This window comes from Equus asinus, chromosome 16, assembly GCF_041296235.1.
Source record: "Equus asinus isolate D_3611 breed Donkey chromosome 16, EquAss-T2T_v2, whole genome shotgun sequence".
NCBI classification, from domain to species: Eukaryota; Metazoa; Chordata; class Mammalia; order Perissodactyla; family Equidae; genus Equus; species Equus asinus.
In genome coordinates this window covers 3,044,549-3,066,343 of record NC_091805.1, presented here as the reverse complement: position 1 = coordinate 3,066,343, position 21,795 = coordinate 3,044,549, and the positions used below count along the sequence as shown (strand labels likewise).

Sequence of the window (21,795 nt, the reverse complement as noted above, 5' to 3'; positions counted from 1 at the left end):
GGAGGCGGGGGTCCAAGCTCTCCTCCAGATGCAGCACCGGGGCTCTGGCGGGTAGTGCCGACAGACGCCAGCACGGGCCTCAGGGTCTCGCCTGTAAAATGGAGATCTTCGTGCATGGTGTGCACTCGGTAGGTGCCAGTGATCCAGGAGCACTGTCTTGGCTCACCCTCACCAGGAGGAAGTGAGGTCCACATGGTTAGCACCCCAAGTTCTACAGACAGGAACCTGGGCCTTTGAGGTCTGCCCGGGGTCACAGGTGGGTGAGTGGGCTTCGCCGACTCTGGGAACCAGTAAGCTGACTTCAGTCCAATGTCACTTTCTCAGGGCCCCTTTGGCCATAAGAAGCAGTGACGGACCAAGGAAGGTCTTCTCTGGGGACAAACAGGAGGCTCACCCCGTGCTCCCTGTTCCCAGGCATCAGCCGGCGCCCTTGCCCAACAGCATCAGCAGCAGCCCTGCCTAATCCTCATGCGCACAACGGAGACAGGAGTCTTCCCCTGGGGGCCCCGGGAGGCTATCACCCCACCCCCAGGGAGGCGCATCACAGCCAGGACGGAGCCGATCGCAGGAAGCCACCGCACTGCGGAAACAGAACGCAGACTGCGTGACTCGGGTCTGATCCCAGCCCCTTGCTGTGCCAGCCAGACAGGCGCACACCTGCCAGTCATCAGCCAGCAACAGGGGAGCGCCCGCCACCTCCGAGTTTTCTGGAGGTGCCACAGGGAAGGCAGCAGCAAGCATTCCAAGTAAAGAACAGACCCTGAGCATCTCCCAGGGGCACTCCCGAGAGCAGGCACCCGTGTATGCCCAGCACCTCGCCTGGCCTGGCACACGACAGGTGCTCCTTCGGCTGACCACAGCGGTGGGAGCAAAGGCTTCCTCCCCAGCAATGAGAACAGGCGCCCAGGCCACCATCAGTCATGCAGTTTGGAATAAGTCCCTTCACCTCAGTTTTCCCATTCTATAGCCCCAAATAATAATACCCACATCCCCAAATCCCCTGGGACTTAGCCATTCAGCCCACAAGACTCCAGAGCAAATGCAAAGAATAATGTAAAAGAGTACAATTATTTAGGGCCACTAACTTAAGTTATTCCGCACAATGTAAGATCAGAGGAAGCTGCCACACAACTCTGGGTCCGGGGGTTACAGGCACCCAGAATACGGAGGAGAGGGGACGGGGGGCTCCCAGATCTCAGCGATTTCTCTAGAAAGGTGAGTTGCCTCACCACCAACTTCACCTCATAGTTCTTTAATCTTTCAGAAAAATGCTTGCCGATTCAACCTGGCACTGTAGTTAATTCACCCTCAGAGACATTAGCAGGAAATAAAATTTCAGGGAAAGAGCAGAGGAAATCACATAAACTGCAAACTTCCATTTCTCTCTCTCTCTCTGTCTCACTCTCTCTCTTTCCAAGCAGCTAGGAAGGAGTCCTGGCCTGGCAGTAACAGTGATGACAGTAATAACAAAGTAACATTTTCAAGGTGCCGTGCCTTTGGCAACACCCTCTCACCTGCATTTCTCACCTCATGTACAGAACAATCCTCTGAGACTTTTTAGGCCATTTTACAAATCAGGAAACTGAGGCCCAGAGAGTTAAGCATCTTGCCCAAGATTACACAGCAGACGAGTGGCTGGCCAGGCCCAGCCCAGCTCTGCTTCTCTCAGGGGCATTCTCTCCTTTGTGCAGGGCTGCCTCAGACACCCCGTGTAAATGAGAATGGTCCTCTTCCCCAGGTACGTGCACACTGGGCGTGGTGCTGAGGGTGCCTCGGTCTCCTCATCTGTGAAGTGGGTGTGACAACAGGACGCACCTGTGGGGTTGTTGAGAGGAGCGAGCAAAGCCTGCCTGTGGCCCAGCACACAGTGAGCACTCCGTAAATGCTCCTAGTGGAGCAGACGCCTTGCTGTGACTGCGAACAGAGAACATCCCTCCACCTCAAGGCCTCTGTGCCCGCCGCCCCATGCCCCTCCTGGGCGCCTCCCTGCCGGCCCCCTCCCCCTGTACTTGCACAGTCGCCTCCCCACAAACCCGCCCCCGCCCGCCGCGCCAGCTCTGTCCCTCTGCTTCATCTTCCTGAGCGCATCCCGTCCCCCCAGGGAGACCTGCTTCTTTACTGGGGCCTCCTTGTGAGCAGGGTCTCTGCTGTGCTCCCCACTTCACCCCCAGCGTCTGGCACAGCCCCGGCCACAGGAAAATCTGCAAGCGACTCGAGGACGCCCCCTGACCCACTCTCCAGAAGCAGGCAGCACCTCAAAGGGGACTGAGCGGACCGAGGCCTCTTACCTCCTGTCTCCTCCCATCCTCCACGGCCTGCAGGGAGGGCGGCATCAGCCCCACGCAGAGATGGGAAACTGAAGCACGGCTCGTGAGCAGAGCGGGTCCCGGAGGAGCAGAGGCTGGAGACAGCCAAGGCTCGGGGGGCAGGCCCACAGACAGGGCCTGGGACACGGTTATCACTCAGTGGAGCACCAAACATCACAGACAGCAGGTTTCTGTGGACTCATTTGTGGAAATAAACCCATCCACTATTACCAATGGGATAAAAAGCGCCCGATGGGTCACGGCTCCAGGGCCTCCCCGAAGCATGTTTTCCAGGGACGCGGCCCAAGACGCCCTTCCGGATTCCCCCTCTGCCCATCGGCCAGATCCCTCCTCGGCCGCGCCCTCTCCGCATGGCCAGCCCTTCTAGGGCTCTCCCCACCTGGGCCGGCCACCCACTGGGTGGGCCTTGCGCAGGCCGACCCACCACCCCACTGAATGACACAGGTGGGCAAGAGAGAAACCATCCGGCCTTTCCCCCTGCCCGCTGCCGCCCCAGCCCCCAGAAGCCCAACCAAAGCTTTGTCAAGCTCCCTCTCTCTCCTGCGAGAAGGAGAGGTGGCCGCCCGAAGCAGATGCTCCAGGGACTTAAGAAGAGGGGTTGCAGGAAGGGCAAAGACACACAGGCCTCTCCAGCCATACCGGCATCCACGTTGCTTGCAAGTTCAAAACAGCGTTTTCCCCTCTGCTTCCTGAGAGAAAGAGGAGAGCCGGAGAGGTCAGCAGGGGATACGGCCCTAGTAAAGAACCCTCTCAGACGCCTGAAGGTAGGAAGCGGGGAGAGGGGGAGCAGAAGGATGCTCAGGGCAGGGAAGAACCCCTCAGCACCCTGTTCTCAGCCGGCCCCACCGCGCAAACCTGCCTGCAGGCTCCCACAGCCCTCCCCTGCGGCAGGGTGCCAGGACTTCCCACAGCTTCTCTCAAACACAGCAAACGCGAAAGAAGAGAAAGGGGACTGTAAGGGAGAATTTTAATTTGTTGCCAATCGAGGGCAGAGTGACCCTAATTTACAGCAGCAGAACCCAGAGTCGTCACGGATTTTCCATCTTGGGAAGATGGCCTGGCTCTCGGGCTGCCCACTGCTCCCCTGCAGACAGAGCCACGGCAGGGGACCTGAGTCCAGACGGGCTCTGACGGGTCGGATTCCTCATCTTTTAAAAGAGATTGCCTTAAGATTGTCAGCTTCAAAAATGCATTTTTAAATTGCTGGACGGTAACAGCAAAGCAGACTGGAGTCCCCCCAGGCTCTAGGAAGTGAGAACGAAGCTTGGTACAGGTAGGCAGAGTGGACTCCCCTGGCAGCAGGACCCCTCCTAGCTGTGACCCCGCTCCGACCCCGATGTAAGGAGCACCCAGTCCAGTGATGGAGAAGATATCACAAAAATAATAACTGCACAAATAAATATTTAATTACAGATTATAAGAAAGAATATTTAGAAATACAGGGGCCTATGAAAGCAGGTAGGTGGGAACCTGATCTAGTCCGGCCAGACAGGGAAGGGACATCCAAGCCAGAGCAGAAGGATGGGAAGCTGATGGGCTGGGAGGAGACATGGAAAAGCCAGCAAGTACAAAGGCGCCAGATGAGGGGAGCAGACAGACTGGAGGCCGCCCAAGGTCCCGGCAGTGGGGCCTGGACAATATTGTTGACTGTGCCCTCACGCCCCCACTGTGTTTCTTCAGGTCCTAACTTCCCGTTGCCCAACACCTGTGAATTTCCTTCCGGCTACCATGCGCCTCTTCCTCTGCCCCTCTGCCACGGCCACACAGACACGTTTTCACTTTGACCTGCATTTTCAGAAAAGCTCAAATGTAATGATTAAGTCTGGGGCTGAGCCCAGCCCTGATGGCGGGAAGCACTCAGCTGGCCCTATCGCTGGCTCTGGCCACGCAGGGGACCACACAATGGAAGGAAACAAGTCCACACGAGCTCCTCACTCGGCTCCATGTCCTTCCAAAGACTCTCCCAGGCATTCCGACGATGCTCACCTCTCTCTTCTTGATCCACAAAACTCACTGTATGCACCTTCCTCCCAGCCCTTCATTACACCGAATGTAGCATTCATCCCATGCATCTGGTGATTTCCTGCTGAGTAAAATGTGCTGGACCAAATGGTCAGATCCAGGCCCTGCCCATAACGAAGTGGGCAGAGGGGAAAGCAGCTGGTGACAGGATGCTGGGGAAGCTACAGGACATCTCTGAGCCTCAGTTTCCTCTGGAGAGTAAAAGTGTGACCTCCTTTTATAAATCTATCTGAAAACACTATCAGAAGTTATCTCTGAGGCTGGCCCGGTAGTGCTTAAGTTCACGCAGTCCACTTTGGCAGACCAGATACTATAGGTTTGGATCCCAGGCACGGACCTACACTCTGCTTGTCAAGCCATGCTGTGGCGGTGTCCCATGTATAAAATAGAGGAAGATTGGCACAGATGTTAGCTCAGGAACAATCTTCCTCAGCAAAAACAGGAGGATTGGCAACAGATGTTAGCTCAGGGCCAATCTTCCTCAAGCAAAAAGAGGAAGAGTGGCAACAGACATTAGCTCAGGGCCAATCTTCCTCACTAAAAAAAAAAAAAAAGAATTATCTCTGAGTGGTAGTAGATGGTAGGACTGTGGGTGATTTTTATTTTCATATTACATTTCTGATTTCGTTTTTAATGGACATATCTTTCATCATGAGAAGAAGTTTTAAAACTGCTTCCTTTTAGGTTAAAAAAACAATAATAGCACGTCATTTTGTTGTGAGGATTAGTGAGGTAAGATGTGGGCATGGTGAGGACACGATAACCTTGCGCATAGCTGAGTCTACGGGGCCAGAGCAGAAAGCCTCGGAGAGATGCTGAAGAGATGGAGCCGTGCTCAGCAATGGCTGCTCTGGCGTGGGAGTCATCCTCTCCTACAGCCCGCCTCTTTCCAGGGCAGGGACACAGCCGAGGGCCTCTCCCAGCTTCCCCACCCTCTCTCCACAGGGGCTCCTCCATCAGAGGGAGGCTGGGGGGCAGGGGGTATGATCGGCAGTCTCCCCATAACAAGGTCAGTCCCTTCTTTCCTTCGTCCTGACACCAGAAGGGAGCAGAGCGGGCGACTCTCTGTTGACTGGACTCTGGGGGTCTGGGGGAGACGCTGTCGCCCACGTCCTGGATTAGCTAAGAAATTCTCCAAACCCGAGTCCTGAGGCAAAGATGTGGGAGGCTTATTTACAAAACCATCTCACCTATACATACAGTTTTAACCCCAACACAGCCATGGAATTCGGCAATTACTCCTCAAAAAGTAATCCAGTTGCAGCCAGTGTGAGGGAGAAGGCTTTACTCCCTACACCCAGCCCTGGGGAGGGAACCCAACCGTGTTAAGTGCTGGCCTCTCTGCCCCCTTCCTCACTACTTCTCCCAGGGGCTTGGGGCACAGCACTCTACAGTGACTTACTGACAACTTGGGTAGGACAAGCTGGGCATGCTCCGCTCAGCTCCTCCCTTGCTCGGTGCGGAAGAGGAGCCCCCTCTTTATCAGGGGTCCCCCTACCGGGGGCCCAGAGCAGGTCCTGACTCTGAAGATTATCCACACGGGCGAAGCACTTGCTTCCTCAGCCCAGGGCCAGGGCTGCAGGGCGCAGAGCACCGTGAGCAGCCCAGAGAAAAAGACGGCCACTCACCAGCAGACCAAGAACATCATCGCCAACCGTGTGAGGTGTCAGCAGTCTACACGGCTAATCACAGTATCGGGAAGTTCCTACACAACACACAGCAATTCTCTGAAGAGAGAAGGAGGCAAACAGCCACCACGGAGCGAAGCCCCGCTTTCTTCCAGAGTCCACAGGAAGGGCTCTCTCTCACCACTGAGAGTTCAGGTGGGGCAAGGGAGAACAACCCGCCCTCTCACGTCAACAATGTGACCTCCTGGAGGCGGCGTGAAACCCGAGAGGTGAGGATATAATCTCGCTCATGGAGAAAAGTGGAGTTAGTGCTGGGCTGTGATGCCTGAACCCGCCAGGAAAGGGCCTCAGTTTCCCAGGCAGAGCGGAGGGCAGCCTTTCAAGGTCTAGACAGATTCCAGGCTGCAGGATCTGTTTTCACCCTGGGATGTTTAACCTTTGCGGAGCATCAGAAAGCCCGTCCTGGAGAAATAGTAATAGAATCGTAACCTAAAAGTTCCCGTGTCTGCCCCCGAGATGATTATATTATAAAGTAAAGGCGCTGAGGTTTAGAAATGTTGCCCCATCACCTCCTGGGACATGCCCCAAGGAGGACATGCCCTTGCTACCCTCCATGTAGCACCCACGGCCCTCTCACCCGACCAGGGCAGGGCCACGATGCTCCCCTTTCACAGGCCAGGAAAGCGAGTCTCAGAGAGGTCACGTGGTCTGCTGACCAGCATGAAGGCGGGAGCCCAGATTCACCCGGAGACCTTCTGAGGCCAAAGTCCTTCTACTCGAGGCTCCTCCACCCGCTGCCTCGCCAACCACTTAGGAAACTCCTTGTTTTCAAGAACCTTCTCTCAGTCTATTTGCAAGTGAACTTTCTCAGGTTACAGGAATCCTAGCACCAGGCTCCTCCACAAATGCCTCACAACGATTTCTGGAAACAATAGCTAATTTGAGGAGCATCAGACAAATTCGCTGGCTGGTGAAAAGAGACACGTTTCAGTATCTCAGAGTCAGGAATTCCAAACACAGGTAGTGTTTTGGAGCAGAGAGCGCCAGGAGCCTGAAGTCACGGAGGCTGGGTCTCAGACAGGCTCCCCCAGCGCCAGGGACCTCGGGAGAGCTGCCAGCCTCGCAGCCTAGTTTTAAAAGGGAGAGAAAGAGAAAGAAAGAAATCCTGTTTCATTGGATTATTTGGAAAATTAACGGTAATGTTATACATGAAATAATTTTGTAAGCTGCAAAGCCCTGTACAAATGGAGGATTTAATTATAATTATTTTGACTCAGCTATTTGGCTGGGATCTTACAGAGAATTTGAATCATCAGACAGAGGTAAAAAAAAAAAAAACTGAGATGCAGTACTGCATAATGATCAAGGACAAAGCCCTGGACTCAGGACAACCAGCTTCCCATCCTGGTTCTCCCACTTAACTTGCTCTGTGCTCCTGAGCAGGTTACCTGCCTTCTCTGCACCTCAGTTTCCTTATCTGGAAAATGGGGATAAGAATTAGTGCCTACCTCCTGGGGTGGCCCTGAAGACCACGTGAGTTAAAATACTTAAAGGGCTTCGAATGATTCTTGGCACACGGGATGCTTGTTGAGTTAACCATGACTATACTGCTATGATTTCCATCAAGCAGGTAAGGATGCACTGGGATTCAGGGGCCTGCCCTGCAAAGCGAAACGGCTACAGCAGAGGGAGGGAGGCACAACATACCTCTGACAAGCAGCCCCGAAATGCACGGCCTCTGTGACTCCCAGGGGCACTCTTTTGGAGAGAAAGATAAGTCTTCATGCTTCCAGGAAAACCTCGCTTCCTCCGCCCCTCCCTCACCCCTTCACAGCAAAACCCTCAACAGACACCTCTTCCTTCTTCATCGCTGAGACCAGATCCTCTCCTCCTCTCCCATCTCCGTCCTCCCTATCCTTCAAGGCTCGCATCGGATCCCACTTCCTCCAGAAAGACCGCTCCCTCCTTGGTGCTCTGCACCTACATTGCCAGCTCTGCGCTCACTGCTGGATAATTATTTCACAACTGCCTAGTTTATTGCCCCTCACAGGTATACTCTCCAAGGGCTCCTCATAGTTCTTCTGGATTCCCCACAGTGCTTAGCAGGGTGCTAGAGACACTGTACGTGTGCCATGAATAATTTGGGAAGGGGTTCAACGCACTGGAAGGAGCTCAGGCTGCATGTGAAGTGGTCAGATTAAACTAGGTCTGAGCCTCTCCTCCTCCTCCCCAAGCCCAGGGCAGATGTTGCGATCAGACCGCAGCATTCTCTCCTGGAGCCTCTGGGAGAAAGAAACCTCAGAATCCTGCCTAACACTGCACCCCAGTCCGCCACTACCAACTGACTGGAAAAATGAACACTTCTTGCCACCTCTGCTTCCTAGGGACTTCCGTACCTGAGTCTCTACAGCCCTGGGACTTAACCACTCTTGTCATAAAAACCACACTCCATTGCACGGAGCTGTTGGCCTGTCTGCCTCCACTAGACCAGGAACTTTCAAACTCTTGATCATGAGAGCCCAATAAGAACCCAAACCAGCATACACAGAACTGAAGCTGAAGTTTCCTAAAACAATATTCATCTGGTTAACGAATGCACGCCGATATTTCCTACTACAGTCTATCTGAAAATGCTGGTCCTGACCCACAAAATTGATCTCATGGTGCACTATGGTTTACAACCATATATACATATATATATATATATAATATTAGTTATATAAATAATGTTAGTCAAGGTAACACTGGCAGCTGTAACTGATAAACCCTGAAATCTCAGCTTCACTACAATAGAAGTTTATGTCTTGCTCACATTAAATCTACACAAGTGTGGACGGGTGGGCAGCTTCCACTGTGCAGCGGTTAACGGATGGCTGATTTCACCAGGTGGTGTCCCCGACACAGGACATCTAGGGTTACCAGGATCACAGCAATCCTGCCAGGGAAGTTTTATGGGACAAGCCTAAGAATGACACTCATTGCTTCCAAGGTCATTCCACTGGCTCATATTTGGTCACATGGCCTCTCTGAACTGCAAGGGAGCTGGGAAATGCAGTCCAGCCACGTGCCCAGGAAGGGAAGGAAACAGATGTGGTGACCAGCCAGCAATCTCCATCATAGATCTGCCATTTGAAAACCCCTCCAAGGCAAGGGTCTAGCCATGTTCACCTTTTTATCACCAATGACTAGCAAAATATTTGGCTCACAGTAAGTTCATGGAAAAGGCATGATCAGGGAACGAAGGGGGAACATGGTAGACCCGGTCAGAGCCCTGGGAGTGTCGTAGTTTGTGATCAGGCATCGTGATTCTCCCCAAATTCACACAGGGGCCAAGTCCCTCCCCACCCAAAGCAGAGCTGAGTCCAAAAGAGGGGACTGGGGCAGACAAGGAAGATACGCAAGAAAGTGTTACGGCATCTCCTCCTCCCTCTGGGGACTGCGCAGCCACCTTCTCTTCCAAAACCCACATGCCCCTGGAGAAGGAGCTCAGTTACCGAGCACACCGGCTTTTGAGGCAGATAAATCCCGAGCGGGCCCTCTGGCAGCCAACGACGGCAGAGCCCTCGCCAGCCGGGCTCAGGCTGAGGCTTCTCCACGCGTCCTCTCAGGGCACCCTCACAACAGGCCTGGGAAGGACACTCACCTTCTCCCCGGGCCCCCAGCTCCCCGGGAGACAATGCACGCCTCTGCCCCGTGTCCCAGAGCACGTTTTCACATCCCTTTCCTCTACGTCACTTGGTGGGGAGCTCGCTGGCAGGTGGAGGTACATGTCTGTGCGTCCCATCCCCCCAGTTACACTTCAGGGATGGCAGAAACAGCGCACACTCGAGAGTCCAAATACCTAGGCTGTAATGTGTAGATTCAAACGCCAAACCCCCACCTAACAGTTATGTGAGGTTGGCCCAGACACTTACCTCCCTGAGCCTCGATCTCATTATCTGTAAAGAGGGCTTGAAGTCCAACTTCAAATGGCTGCTGGGACATAGAAACCTAATCTCTCTAAAGACTATGCCTGGCACATAGTAGGTTCTTTAAAAAGTAAGAACTTCCCTCCTCCGCCTCTCCTGGAGGGCAAGGATAATGTTTGACTCCTGCGCACTAACACTGTATCTTGCACATAGTAAATATATAATAAATGTTAGTTGAAATGCATTGACTGACAAGCTTTCCTGTTGAAAGATAAAAATAAAAACACACACCCTGCCTTGGTCTTTAGAAGTTCTTGGTATCCCCCGCCCCTTCCCACGCACTTCATTACTCTTCTCTCTTTGGATAACGTGAAGGGTTTTTTTTGCTCTGTACTCCAAAATCTTAAATGGCTAACAGAGTACCTCAGGATTCTTTCCTCCGGCCATTATCCTGCTCTTTCAAGTTGTGCTCCGCAAGATTATTTGGATGTTGAAGTTAAAAACGGTCAGATTACAAGCAGAGGTCCCTGAAATGTAACATTCCCCATTGCAGGATTCTGGAATTACACCAAGCCCCAAGGACGGGTGGTTCTTCCCCCAAGAGCTCGCTGCTCTGAAAAAAGCCTTTGTTTTAGGGCTTTGCAAAACTGCACGGTGTCATCTCCTCCCGTCAGGTCCCCAGCCCTGGCCTGGGTTCCGCTCAGGTCTAGAGTCTATGTGCTCCCCAACACTCAAGAGTCTTAAAATACTCTAACGGTGGCTGCTCTCTCAGTCTTGGTTTGTCTCACAGCACAATGATCATTGTTTTGGAGCCTAATTTTCCAATTTCTCCTGCAACCCCCCGATAATGCCAGTAGCTACCATGCGCAACTACTGGGTCCAGGGCGCTGGGTTGGGTGCCTTATGCCCATCATCTCCTTTAATTCTCACAGAAGTCCTGTATGGCAGCTATTACTGTCATCCCCCTTCCACAGAGAAGGAAACTGAGGCTCAGGAAGTCAAAGAACTTTGCCCAAGGTCACACAGCCAGTAGGCAGCAAAGCCCAATTCAGACCCTGGTCCACCTTCCAGTCCACCCCATCCGCGACTCCGCACTGCCTCTCCGCATGGCTGTCAAAGGAGGTCCTTTCTGTACAGAAACACTTGAGAAAATAAACACTTTGGACTGGTTGATCTTTTAGGTCCCTTCTCCCTCTTAAAAAAAAAAAAACTACGGTTCTACAGAGAGGGGGGAAAAAAGGAAATGTAAGAAGGCCAAACATCATGAGGCTCAGCTTATCAGTCTCTAACAACAGCTTTTGGATCAAAACCCCACAGAACCTTATTTATGGACAGACAGTTACTGTTACGCGGAGCCTTGTTATACAAGCTTTTCATCTGAGGATCTTGCAGCCTTCTGCTGCCTTTCTATTAGTGAGAGATGGGGTGTGAAGTCCGCAGGCCCTGCCAAGATTAGCCCATTCAATTATCTGCCTTCCTCCCATGTAATTCACTTAGGGCCACAGCTGGAGGCTCAGGCCCCGTGGCCGTCCGTGCCGGGCGCTCAGGGGGGAGGAGAGAAGGAAGGAGTTTAGGTGGTGGTAGCATCCCGGGACATAACAGCCATCCACGTTTCACTGCCTTACCAAAACAAAGTGGATGCCGCAATTATCCCGTTCCTAAACAAACCCCAAAACCCAACCGGGCCGACTGCAACAAAGAGAGGGCCTTTTTACTGCTGTTTATTTTTATTTTGTATTCGTTAGCTTTTTAGATATTCCTGGCATGCAAGTCAGGCTCCGTGTAACAAGCAGCTGCATTTAGTTAAGGATTTCGAAGAGTTCCGCCCCCCCCCACCCCCCCACCCCCACCCCGCAAGCCCCACTCCCCACCATCCCCTCCTCCTGGACTCCAGAAAACTGTCTCAGACTCCTAGAAGACTATTCCTTTCTCTCCGGGTGTCCACAGCACAGGCTGTCCTGTGACACCTCGGAGGCCAGGCAAGGCCAGGCTGAGGCCCTTCGGTTTGAGAAAGAGGCCTCAGAGACTTGAGTGTTTCCCAGCTGGGGCTGGATCTGCCAAGGCCTGGTCCACTCGGGCTCTTGGAGCTGGTCAGCCAGCCCTCCCGCTAGGGAGCGCTCTGAGAAATCAGCCCACTCAGCGAGCACCCGAGCAGGACGCGGAGATGCAAAGGCAGGGGCACTGCGTCAAAGTCCATCTCCTCACTGCTGGGGAGGACCCGCCAGAGACACCCCCCAAACCGCATCAAAGTTGCAGTTCATTACAACAATGTAACTCCTCCGATCACAGGGGCAGACCGTGGAGGCCATGGCCAGGCTCTCTGTCCGTTACAGCAAGACCAGCTCAGGGAACTCCAGGGCAGGAAGGAAAATTGAAATGGACTGTCTCCAGTCATCTCTTAGAACCTCTAGATATGGCTCAGAAAACGTCCCTCTGCCGCTCTTGGAAATCCTGGGACTACGGCACCTTTGGCTCATCCATAAAGAGAGTGTAAATCTTAAGACTTAAACTAGGAGAGGCTGTCTAGGGCAGCGGTTCAGCTAAGAGCATGATCTCCTAGAGTTTGTAAACCCAGGCATATCATTTCCTAGCTGTGTGACCTTGAGGAAGTAACTTAACCTCTCTGTGCCTAAATTAAAATAAGCTAATTAGGCCGTCTCCCTCATAGGGTTGTTGTGAGGATTCAGTGAGTCAATACTTGCAAAATGCTTAGAATGGCAACTGGCCCACTGTAAGGATTACGCAAGTGTTTGTTAAATAAATCGTACAGACAGAGGCATCTCAGAATGCTTGGTTTCAGGGAAATACATTCTTAGCTGAGGTCAAAGGACTTGGCACCATTCTTCAGCTTCTCCAGGCCCAAGAACAGCCGGCCTGGCGCAAGAGGAACTGGAAAGGGAGGTGAAGTAGAGCTGCAAGGACTCTGCAGATCTGGGCTACGGCCCAGGACCCGCCACCGACCCTCAACCCCCACAACCTACCCAGGAAAGCAGCCCATCGCCCCAGGCAGCCAACAGTCCAAATCAATGGTGCCTATCTTTTGGGGGTTGCAGTTTTCTTGGAAAATTAGATTATAGCTAGAAACATAGAACCACAAAAATGCACATGAAATTTTGTATATTATTTCGGGGGGTTCGCATATCCTCAATTTCGGGTACCCCAAGTTCAGACCCTCTGGGCTGGGTGCTCTTCTCCAGCACTCGGCACCCAGGCTTCCCCTTAAATCCCACGACGCTCGGGCGAGGCTCAGAGAAACTAATGGACACGCCCAGTGTGTGGCAGAGGAAAGGTTCGAACCCATGTCTGTCAAACTCCGGCGCCTGTGCTCACAACCGCTGAGCTCTACTACACTCCCTTCAAACTGGAAGATGGGGCGAGAAAAGGGAAAGTCCATGAAAATAGGCCACGTTGCATTTTCACTAAGAAAAGCAAATAACACCACAATTTTACACATGACCAAAAAAGTTATTCTCCATTCATTCAACAAAAATCTATGGACCGCTTACTATACATCTATGTACTATGCCGTTTATATGCAGACGTGCATTTACGTTAATATATACACACAGTCTAGAAAGCATTCCGTTCTCTATAGGATGCTGTGTAAAATTTTCAAAAATATTTGAAATGTGCTGTGTGGTCACCATCAAACCACAGCCAAATTGGATACTAATGGATGCAAGTGACACACCATTTAGAAACTTTCAAGTCTAATTTGAGGCCTATGCTCACCACGCGGGAGATGGAGGGGCAAAAGACAGCCAACATTAAGTTTTTAAAATGATTCCTAACCAAATATCAGAAAGATAATCGCAGGCACCAGAGGAGCAAAACGGCCCCCCAGATATGCTGAAGCAACACTGGAAATGAAATATTTCCAACACACCGCCAGAAGCAGTGTGACCACACCCTTGGGCCACTGGGCCTCTGTGTGGTCCCCCCCCCCGCCGCTCCCCTCAAGGATTTTTGGCTGTCTCCAGTCAAGTTGGGGCCGGCTGACTTGGCCCTCAGTGTTTTCAGAGGGAAAGCTGACAGTCTTATTGCCCTCAAGAGGCTCCTAATCTAAAAGTCGACAGGACACACACCCATTACACTGGCCTTGGAAGGTTCACGAAATAACAGCAAACACAGTAGCAGGCCACTACCTCTGACCGCCACCAAACCACCGCATAGACGGGATTCTGAGAAAGGCCCGGTGGGTTCCAACGGCCCTGAGCTCTGGGCACAGTTACAACGGCTTCAGCTTCTTAGAGAGGTTTAGCTCTGGGGAGGTAAGAGGTGGATGGGGAGATGAATGATGAAGAGACCAGAAAAGATATGTTTAAAGGTGTGCTCCTCCTGGCTAACAAAATACAAAAGTGATGGGAGAAATGCTGAGCACTTTTTTAAAAATAAATAAATGAAACACATCTCCCCATAAGCTGATTTCCTGAGCCAGGGGCTGAATGCGTTACCTTAAGAATCTTGGATCAGACAAGAAAGCAAATCTGAGTTCCACCAGAAGCCTTGTCCCCAGTGAAAAGATCAAACATTCACAGAAACAGAAAGGGATTTCTGAGATGACAAATAAGACGATAATAACAGATTCGAGCTCATTATTAAAGAGTTTGGAATAGGCAATACTCTTTTTTAAAAATATTTTTAAAAGCCTGTAGACAGTTAAACCAGACAGAATTTAGGTGACTGCTGATAACAAAACTGTCTTTACACTCAGCAGACTCGCCGCTGGGACAAGCATTTTAAGGCAGATAACCAAAGAAAGGTGCACCCCTGGCCCTCCATCCCCCACCATCGAAAAGGGACCATTGTTGAAAGGGTAGATAGAAGTAAGAGCCCACAGAGGATATAACCGGATTAATGGAGGCCCCAGGCCGGGAGCCGACCTTGGCTACAGTCAACCCTGGGGCATCTCCACCTGAATTTGCTGGGCACCCTGGCGTCAGAAGGGGCTTTACAATGTGTGGGCAGCACGGCCCCTTTTTTACTTTCCACCCAGATGTCCTGGCAGGGGGCCAGATGTTTGGCATCACGAAGCAAACACTCTGTGACCGGGCTGTTTACATTTCATTAGGATTTCTCATCAGGAAGGTGCACTCCCTGCTGACGCACATCTTAATTACAATTAGGAGCTGTGTTTACCCAGCAGCCTCCAGGCTGGCACCACCGTGCGAGAGGATCAGCTTCAGAGCCATCCTCAGAAAACGTGGCTCCCACTTGCCCAAAATCAACTCTAGGAAATCAAAGTTCACACACACCTTCCTTCCAAAGTGCGTCCTCCATCGTGAAAATTATGAGCCAGATTTTAGTAAAAGCTAATCCTGTAATCAGCCTGTGTAGCGAATAGATCTTTACCCCTCGGCTCCTAAACAGCTCCGAGCCTTTTCTTCTCCTAAGCACAGCGCTAACTTAAAAATGAAAGATGCATGATAAAAGAGCAGAGCCCTACTTATCCGCAGGGCCCGCGCCCGCCGGAGTGGGGGAGGGAGGAATCCGGGGGCTCCAGCACCCCCTGAAGGGATGCATGTTAAAAGTGAGGCCCGAGACCCCGGGGACTGTAACCAACTCTCCCCCTCCAACCCTGGAAGAATGACGCGGCTGTCCCGGGGGGCGCAGCGGGGCTTCCCTCTCATTGTGTGCCGGCTCGGACGCCGCAGGACCAGGCTCCCCGCCGCGAGCCAAGACGCCCGGGCTTTCGGCGGAGCCTTTCTCTAACTGTCGCGATTGTCTTTGGAGATTACCAAAATCAAGTATGCATTAGTGGCTTTTCCCCCTTGTTTGTAACACACACACACACGCACACACGTGCACACTCCGAGCTCTCCGCAGCAGCAGGCCGCCCCTGACAGCACAGTTTGCAAAGTGGCGGCGGCCGCGCACACGCTGTGGCCTCCATCGCGACGGTCCGAGGGCCGGGAGCCGGGGCGGAGGGGAGGCGAGGCGGCCGGGCCCCGGAGGCAAGGCTTTTGTCCGGGTCGGCGCGGACAGCCCGGGCTCCCCCAGGCACCGCGGCAAATACAGCTCCCCGCGGACCGCGCTCCCCGGGACGGCGGCTCCCCGGGGCGGGGCAGACTCGCCGGACCCCGCGGGGCGCGCTGGGGGTCCCCGAGGGATGGCGGACCAAGCGCACGAAAGTGCCCGCGGCGCCCCACGACCCCCAGCCCCCCGGGCTTCCTGCCAGCGCTGACAACCGCCGCGGGGCGCCGAGCGAGGGGTCGGGGCGCCCCCGCGCGCGGCCGGCTCCAGGGCCCCCGCCGCCTCCCCAGCGCCCCGGGTCGCGTCCGCCCCGAGCGCGGCCCCGCGCCGGGGGACAGCAGGCGCGGCGGCTCTTACCTTGGGCAGCGGCCCCGCGCGCCGCCAGCAGCAGCGGCAGCAGCAGCACCGGGAGCGGCGGGCGCGCCCCGAGGCGGCCCGGCCGCAGCATCCCTCCTCTCGCGGCGGCGGCGGCGGCGGCTCCCGGGCCGCGCGCAGCACATCCACGGGCTCGGCCCGGCCGCGCTCCCCGCAGGACGGCGGGGGCGTCTGCGAAGCCCTTTGTCCCTCTGCCCTCCGCCTCGCCTCGCCGGCCGGCCCGGGCTGTCGCAGCGGCGCTGGCGGAGGGCGGGCTCGCGGCTCGGGCTCCGGGCAGGAAGAGCGCGCCTGGCCGGGCCGCCGTCCGGCTCCCTCGGCGGCCTGCGGCGCTCCTCCCTCGGCGCTCGCGCCCCTGCGCTCAGCCTCCCCAACTTGTCACTTTCCCCAACTCCGCGGCCCCGCGCCCACCCCGACCAATGGCAGCCGGGCCCAGGCCGGCGACCCAGCGCCCTCTGCTGCCGCCTCCGCTCCCGGCGCCGCGCCGCCCGCACCCTCCCCTCCCCTCCCCCACGGCTCCCGCCCGCGGCCGACCCGGGACCCAGGGACACCCAGGCTCCAGACGGGTGGTGGCTGAGTGGCTTAGTGAGGAGGCGAGATTCCAGCAGTCTGAGCGCTGCCACTCTTAGCCGTGTGACCCCGGGGAATGGAACATTTATGGATATCATACAGTTTCCCCTTTGATTCCCTCTTTGACCCAAGTCGCTTATGTTTCCCCGTTTTGTCGTTAAATTCTAGTTTCGTTGCATTGAAATCAATGTCATCTGCGCTGCTTCCTTCGGGAGACCGATTGAGGATCTCTGTGGTCAGTTTTTGTTCACGGCCTGTGGTCTCTTGCAAGAAGGTGTTTCTCTGTCTTCAGAAGGTGGAGATAGATGGCTAGCTGAATCTGATCTTCCTTATACGGATGGTGTTATTTAGGTCTTCTGTCTCTGCATATTTTTTTGTCCAGCTGCTCTGCCATGGGCCAAGGGGGTCTAACGTCTCCTACAGACAGTCCGTTTTTATCCCTTTCTTCTGGTTGAGCATTATGGGGTCTGTGACCCGTGAGTAGTCACTACGCTTCCACTGTGCCTCTGGAGAAAGTGGGCCCTTGATCACATGAAGTGGTGAGGGCCTGCAGTGTTCCAGGCCCTGCTTTAGGCTCTGAGGATGCACGAGCCGCAGGGACCCCAGTCAGAAGCCCACAGTTTATCGATAATCCCTTAGTGAATGCCTCCTGTTTGCATAGTGCTTTGTGCGGTCTGCTCATAAATCTTCCCTTGACACTTTAAAAAAAGCCATCACAAATTCGTATACCCCTTTACGCTTTTGCAGAGATTATCCCCATGTTAAAGTTTTAGAAATTGAAATGCAAAAAGAGAGTAAGGGGCTTGCCGTGGTCACACAGACAATGGGCGGCCAAGGCCCCATCTCTACCATGTTGGGGCTCGAGGCTCTTGGGCAGAGCCTGGCATAGACGAGCACTCAGTCGGTGGCAGGGGGCATCACTGGGCAGCAGTAGCCTCTAAGAGCCCAGCTGTAGGATCTTATCACGAGCAGTCACCTCACTGAGAGCAAGGACCCCATGTGGCAGGTCACAGACTCACAGACCTCTGCCTCAGGCAGGTGAATGACTAACCAGTGCGGGACAAACAGTCGCTTATCCTTCTCCAAGACTTCAAGGCAGGAGTGTCCCCAGCTGCCACAGTAGCTTTCCCCTTTCTGTCACTCTGACCTGAGGTCAAGGAATGATAGACGTAGAGGCCTTGGGTCAACCAGTTCGGCACCCGCATAGGTCTGCCCTCCAAGGTTCTCTGCCTGAGACCCAGCCGGTCCTGTGTCAATCATCTCCAGTCACTCGCCCCAGGAACTTACTGCACAAGGTCCTCTTGTTGGGAAACTGTCTTTGATGGTCAGCCTCAGCATACCATGGCCAGCAGTCAGAGGGGACCCAGTGACACCATATTGCTGAAGAGTCTTCTGTCTTCCGCAGGACGGCGCACAATGGCCAGACAAGGAGCCTTCCCTGCTCACACCCTCCCCCAGCCCACACCCCGGAGTGGCCAGGCCCAGGTGTCTCAGGTAACAGACGGCCGATACAGAACTTAATGGCCCTTTTATCAGGACCTAAACCTTTCAGGAACTTAATCACTGGCTCATGGACGTGAGGAATGTGACGGCTGGACAGGGCCTTGGGGATTAACTAGTACACCCCCTCAACATTTATAGGGGAGAAACATGGGACTGGGGAGGTGAAACTTCCCAGCCCAAGGTCACACAGCCGCCAGAGCCAAAACTGGAGCCCGCTCCAACCAGTCCGTCCCGGGAAGGCCCTCCATCAGTCACCCCACGTCCCTTGACATCGAGCTGTAACGTACTAGCTCCCAAAGGACAGGTCAAAAAAGGCTCTTCCTGTTTAAAAAACAAAAGATAAAGGAAGTATTTATGCAAGTTCAGTAAATGCCAGTGTTTAGGAGCACAGGCTGGGGACCAGACTGCCTGGCTCACACTCCAGTTTTTCTGGTCTCTGCCAAGTGACTGTGGACAAGTATCCTTGTCCCTCCGTGTTTCAGTCTTGTTTGTAAAGTGGTGATGAGAATGAGTACCTCTCCCATAGTCTCGTGAATATTCAATGAGTTAACGCATATAAAGTGCTTCTATGAGGATCTGGCCCAGAGCAGGCCCTTATTAAATGTCGGTATTACTATATTATTATTATTTACAAACGTGAGCTTGCTTAGACCATCAGCATTCCTATGAGGTCAGTCTTGTCTCTGCTATTTACAGCTGAAGTGACTAAAGTGAAATGAGGTTAAGAAACTTGCCCAAAGTCACAAAATTAAGGCGAAAAGATAGGACTCCGGCCTAAGTCATAGCTCTCTCTGCATTGTACTCACACAGATGTGCAGAAAGCTACAGGCAGGGAAACATTCCCCTTGCAGGCCTCCTGTGGCTCTGCCCTCTCCCTTACCCAAGCCAGAAGTTGATGCAAACGGATTCAAGAATCCAAGAGGAGCCACTCTCTTCCAGGGTCCTGGCTCAAACTCTAAGGTTGGGGCATTCACTTCATTTAGGCAACAACTACAGCCATTAGTTATTCTTCTTGGAGAAAGCAAGTGGCATGATGGTTACAAGAGAGGACTCAGGAGCCAGATTACGTGGATTCCAATCCTGGCTTTGCTTTTAATGGCTCTGACGCCTTGAGTCCTGTACTTCGGGTTCCTCATCTCTAAAGAGGCCTGATGGTAATACATACCATCCACCTTTGTTCTGAAGACTAAATTGGTTCATACTTCTAAAGGGTTTAACACAGTGCCCATCACACAGTAAGCAGCCAATATTTATTAGCTATTATTATTAGTGATTAAGAACATGGGCTCCAGCATTAGACAGATCTGCCTAGATGACCTGAACAAGTTATTTTACTTCTCTATGATACAATATTCTCATCTGGGAAAAAAAAGATATAATAATAGACCCGATCATATAACGACATCTTAAGTATAAAATAATACATTTTATTATACCTTGACTATAAAGGTCTCGAGACAGTGCTTGGCATGGTACCTATTCAATAAATTGTTTATTCTTCTTCTTTTTTCTCCAAACCTCTACTTTATGGGGTGAGAGAGGGACATAAATTTGGTAATCATACAGCCTGGATTTCTAGCACAGTCTTGATCTCATATATTTTGTTCCATGAGCTTCACAGGTCCATTTGTATAGTGGGTAAGATAAATGATGACAAGACAAATTGGCTTGCCTGTTGCATCCCAACGTTATTCTCTGCTTATCTGTGCTGTGTCTCTGAGCTGCCCTGTGTGCGTGTAATAGCTCAGCAAGCTAGCATCATCAACAGAAGTCCATTACCAAGAAATTCAAGAACAGTAAGGGATTTTTAGTAAAACTATAAAACTTCTGAAAGAAAACATAGGAGAAAATCATAGTGATCTTGAGTTTAGCAAAGATTTATTAAAGAAGACACAACAACCATGAATCATAAAAGAAAACAATTGATAGACTTCTTCAAAATTAAAAGCTTTTGCTTTTCAAAAGATATTGTTATGAAAACAAAAAGGTAAGCCACAGACTGGGGTAAAATATTTGCAAAGTTCTGTCTGCCCAGGGACTCGCATCTAGGATATACAAAGAACTAACTCATAACTCAACGATAAAATGAGAACCTAATTTTTAAAATGGGCCAAATAGTTTAACAAACACCACCATAGAAGATATACAGATGACAAAGAAACACGTGAAAAGATGTTCAACATCATTAATAATCAGAGAAATGCAAACTAAAACCATAATGAGATACCACGACGTACCCACTAGAGCGGCTAAAGTTAAAAAGATGAACCATGTCAAGTATTGGCAAAGATGTTGAGCAGATGGAACTTTCATACGTTGCTGATGGAAATGCAAAATGGTATAAGCACTTTGGAAAACAGTTTTGCAGTTAAAACCTAAACCTACACCTGTCATATGGTCCATGTGGAGGTGTTTGCCCAGGACAAATGAAAACATGTCCATACAAAGACTTTGCCATGAAAATGTATAGCAGCTTTATCTGTAATGGCCCCCAACTGGAAGCAACCCAAATGTCCGCCAACAGGTGGATAGACAAACTCTGGTTTACTCATAAATGAACCACTACTCATCAGTACAAAGGAATAAATTATTAATAAATATAATAACATGGATGAATATATAATTAATTATGCTGAAAGAAGCTAGATTTTTTTTTTAACAAATATACTACAAGATTCCACTTATATAAAATTCTAGAAGATGCAAACTAATCTATATTGACAAAAAGCAGATCGGTCGTTTATCTGGGGAGAGAAATGGAAGATGGGTGACAGACAGGCGTAGGGATTCTTATGGGAGTGATGGATATGTTTGTTATCTTGATGGTGGTGATAGTTTCACAGGTATATATGTCAAAACTCACTCAAGCAGTCTGGGTCCAATCAGGATTTGGAAACCACACAGTAGACTAAACAGGAGAAGTTTAATAGAAAGAATTATTAACTATGATAAAAGAGTAACTGTAAGATGTTAGAATAACATATATTACCCTAAGGTGGAGGGAGAGTACGCCAAGAAGGACAAACTGAGAAGGGTTCAGAACCTCTCTGGAGAAGGTATGGTTCAGCGCACTGGATAGCAGAGGTTCCCTGGCTTGGCCAGACTAAAGCAAGCAATAGGCCCCCCTGTGGAGTGCAGGCAGGGGAGAGCAATTGACGGCGTGGGCTTGCAGCAGGTGTCAGGGCGCTGGAGTGGCCAGGAGGCCTTCAGAGCTTGTGGGCAGCATGGGGCTTGCAGAGGGAGCAGCAGATCTGTGTGTCCCGCTCCAACCCCCAGGGGCACAGGTGGGCTGTGGGGACTTACAGAAGGAGCAGCTGCACGATGTGTGGCCCTCTGAGCCAGAGGTGGCTGCATGCAAGCTGCACTGGGGCGTGGGCTTCCGTGTTGAGAGAGCCAAGGCTGGCAGGGAGCAGAGAGCTCAGGCTCTGGGCCTGGGCTGGGGCGGCCTGCATCAATGTCCTCACACCCGGGCCACTTGTCCCAAGCTGGAAA

General features: G+C 52.2%; 1 protein-coding gene across 2 annotated transcripts in view; it reads right to left on the bottom strand.

The window, feature by feature from the left end:
* The window catches only part of ROR1 (receptor tyrosine kinase like orphan receptor 1), a 356,983-nt gene extending 340,316 nt beyond the window's left edge, over positions 1 to 16,667 (bottom strand). Inside the window, exon 1 of one of the 2 annotated variants that reach the window (XM_070486465.1) lies at positions 16,216 to 16,667. In XM_070486465.1, the coding sequence (XP_070342566.1) occupies positions 16,216 to 16,306 (91 nt within the window). In that variant the 5' untranslated portion in view covers positions 16,307 to 16,667. The remainder of the gene's footprint in view (positions 1 to 16,215) is intronic. The other variant, XM_044749031.2, reaches the window with a different exon arrangement.
* Between the last annotated feature and the right edge of the window lie 5,128 nt (positions 16,668 to 21,795).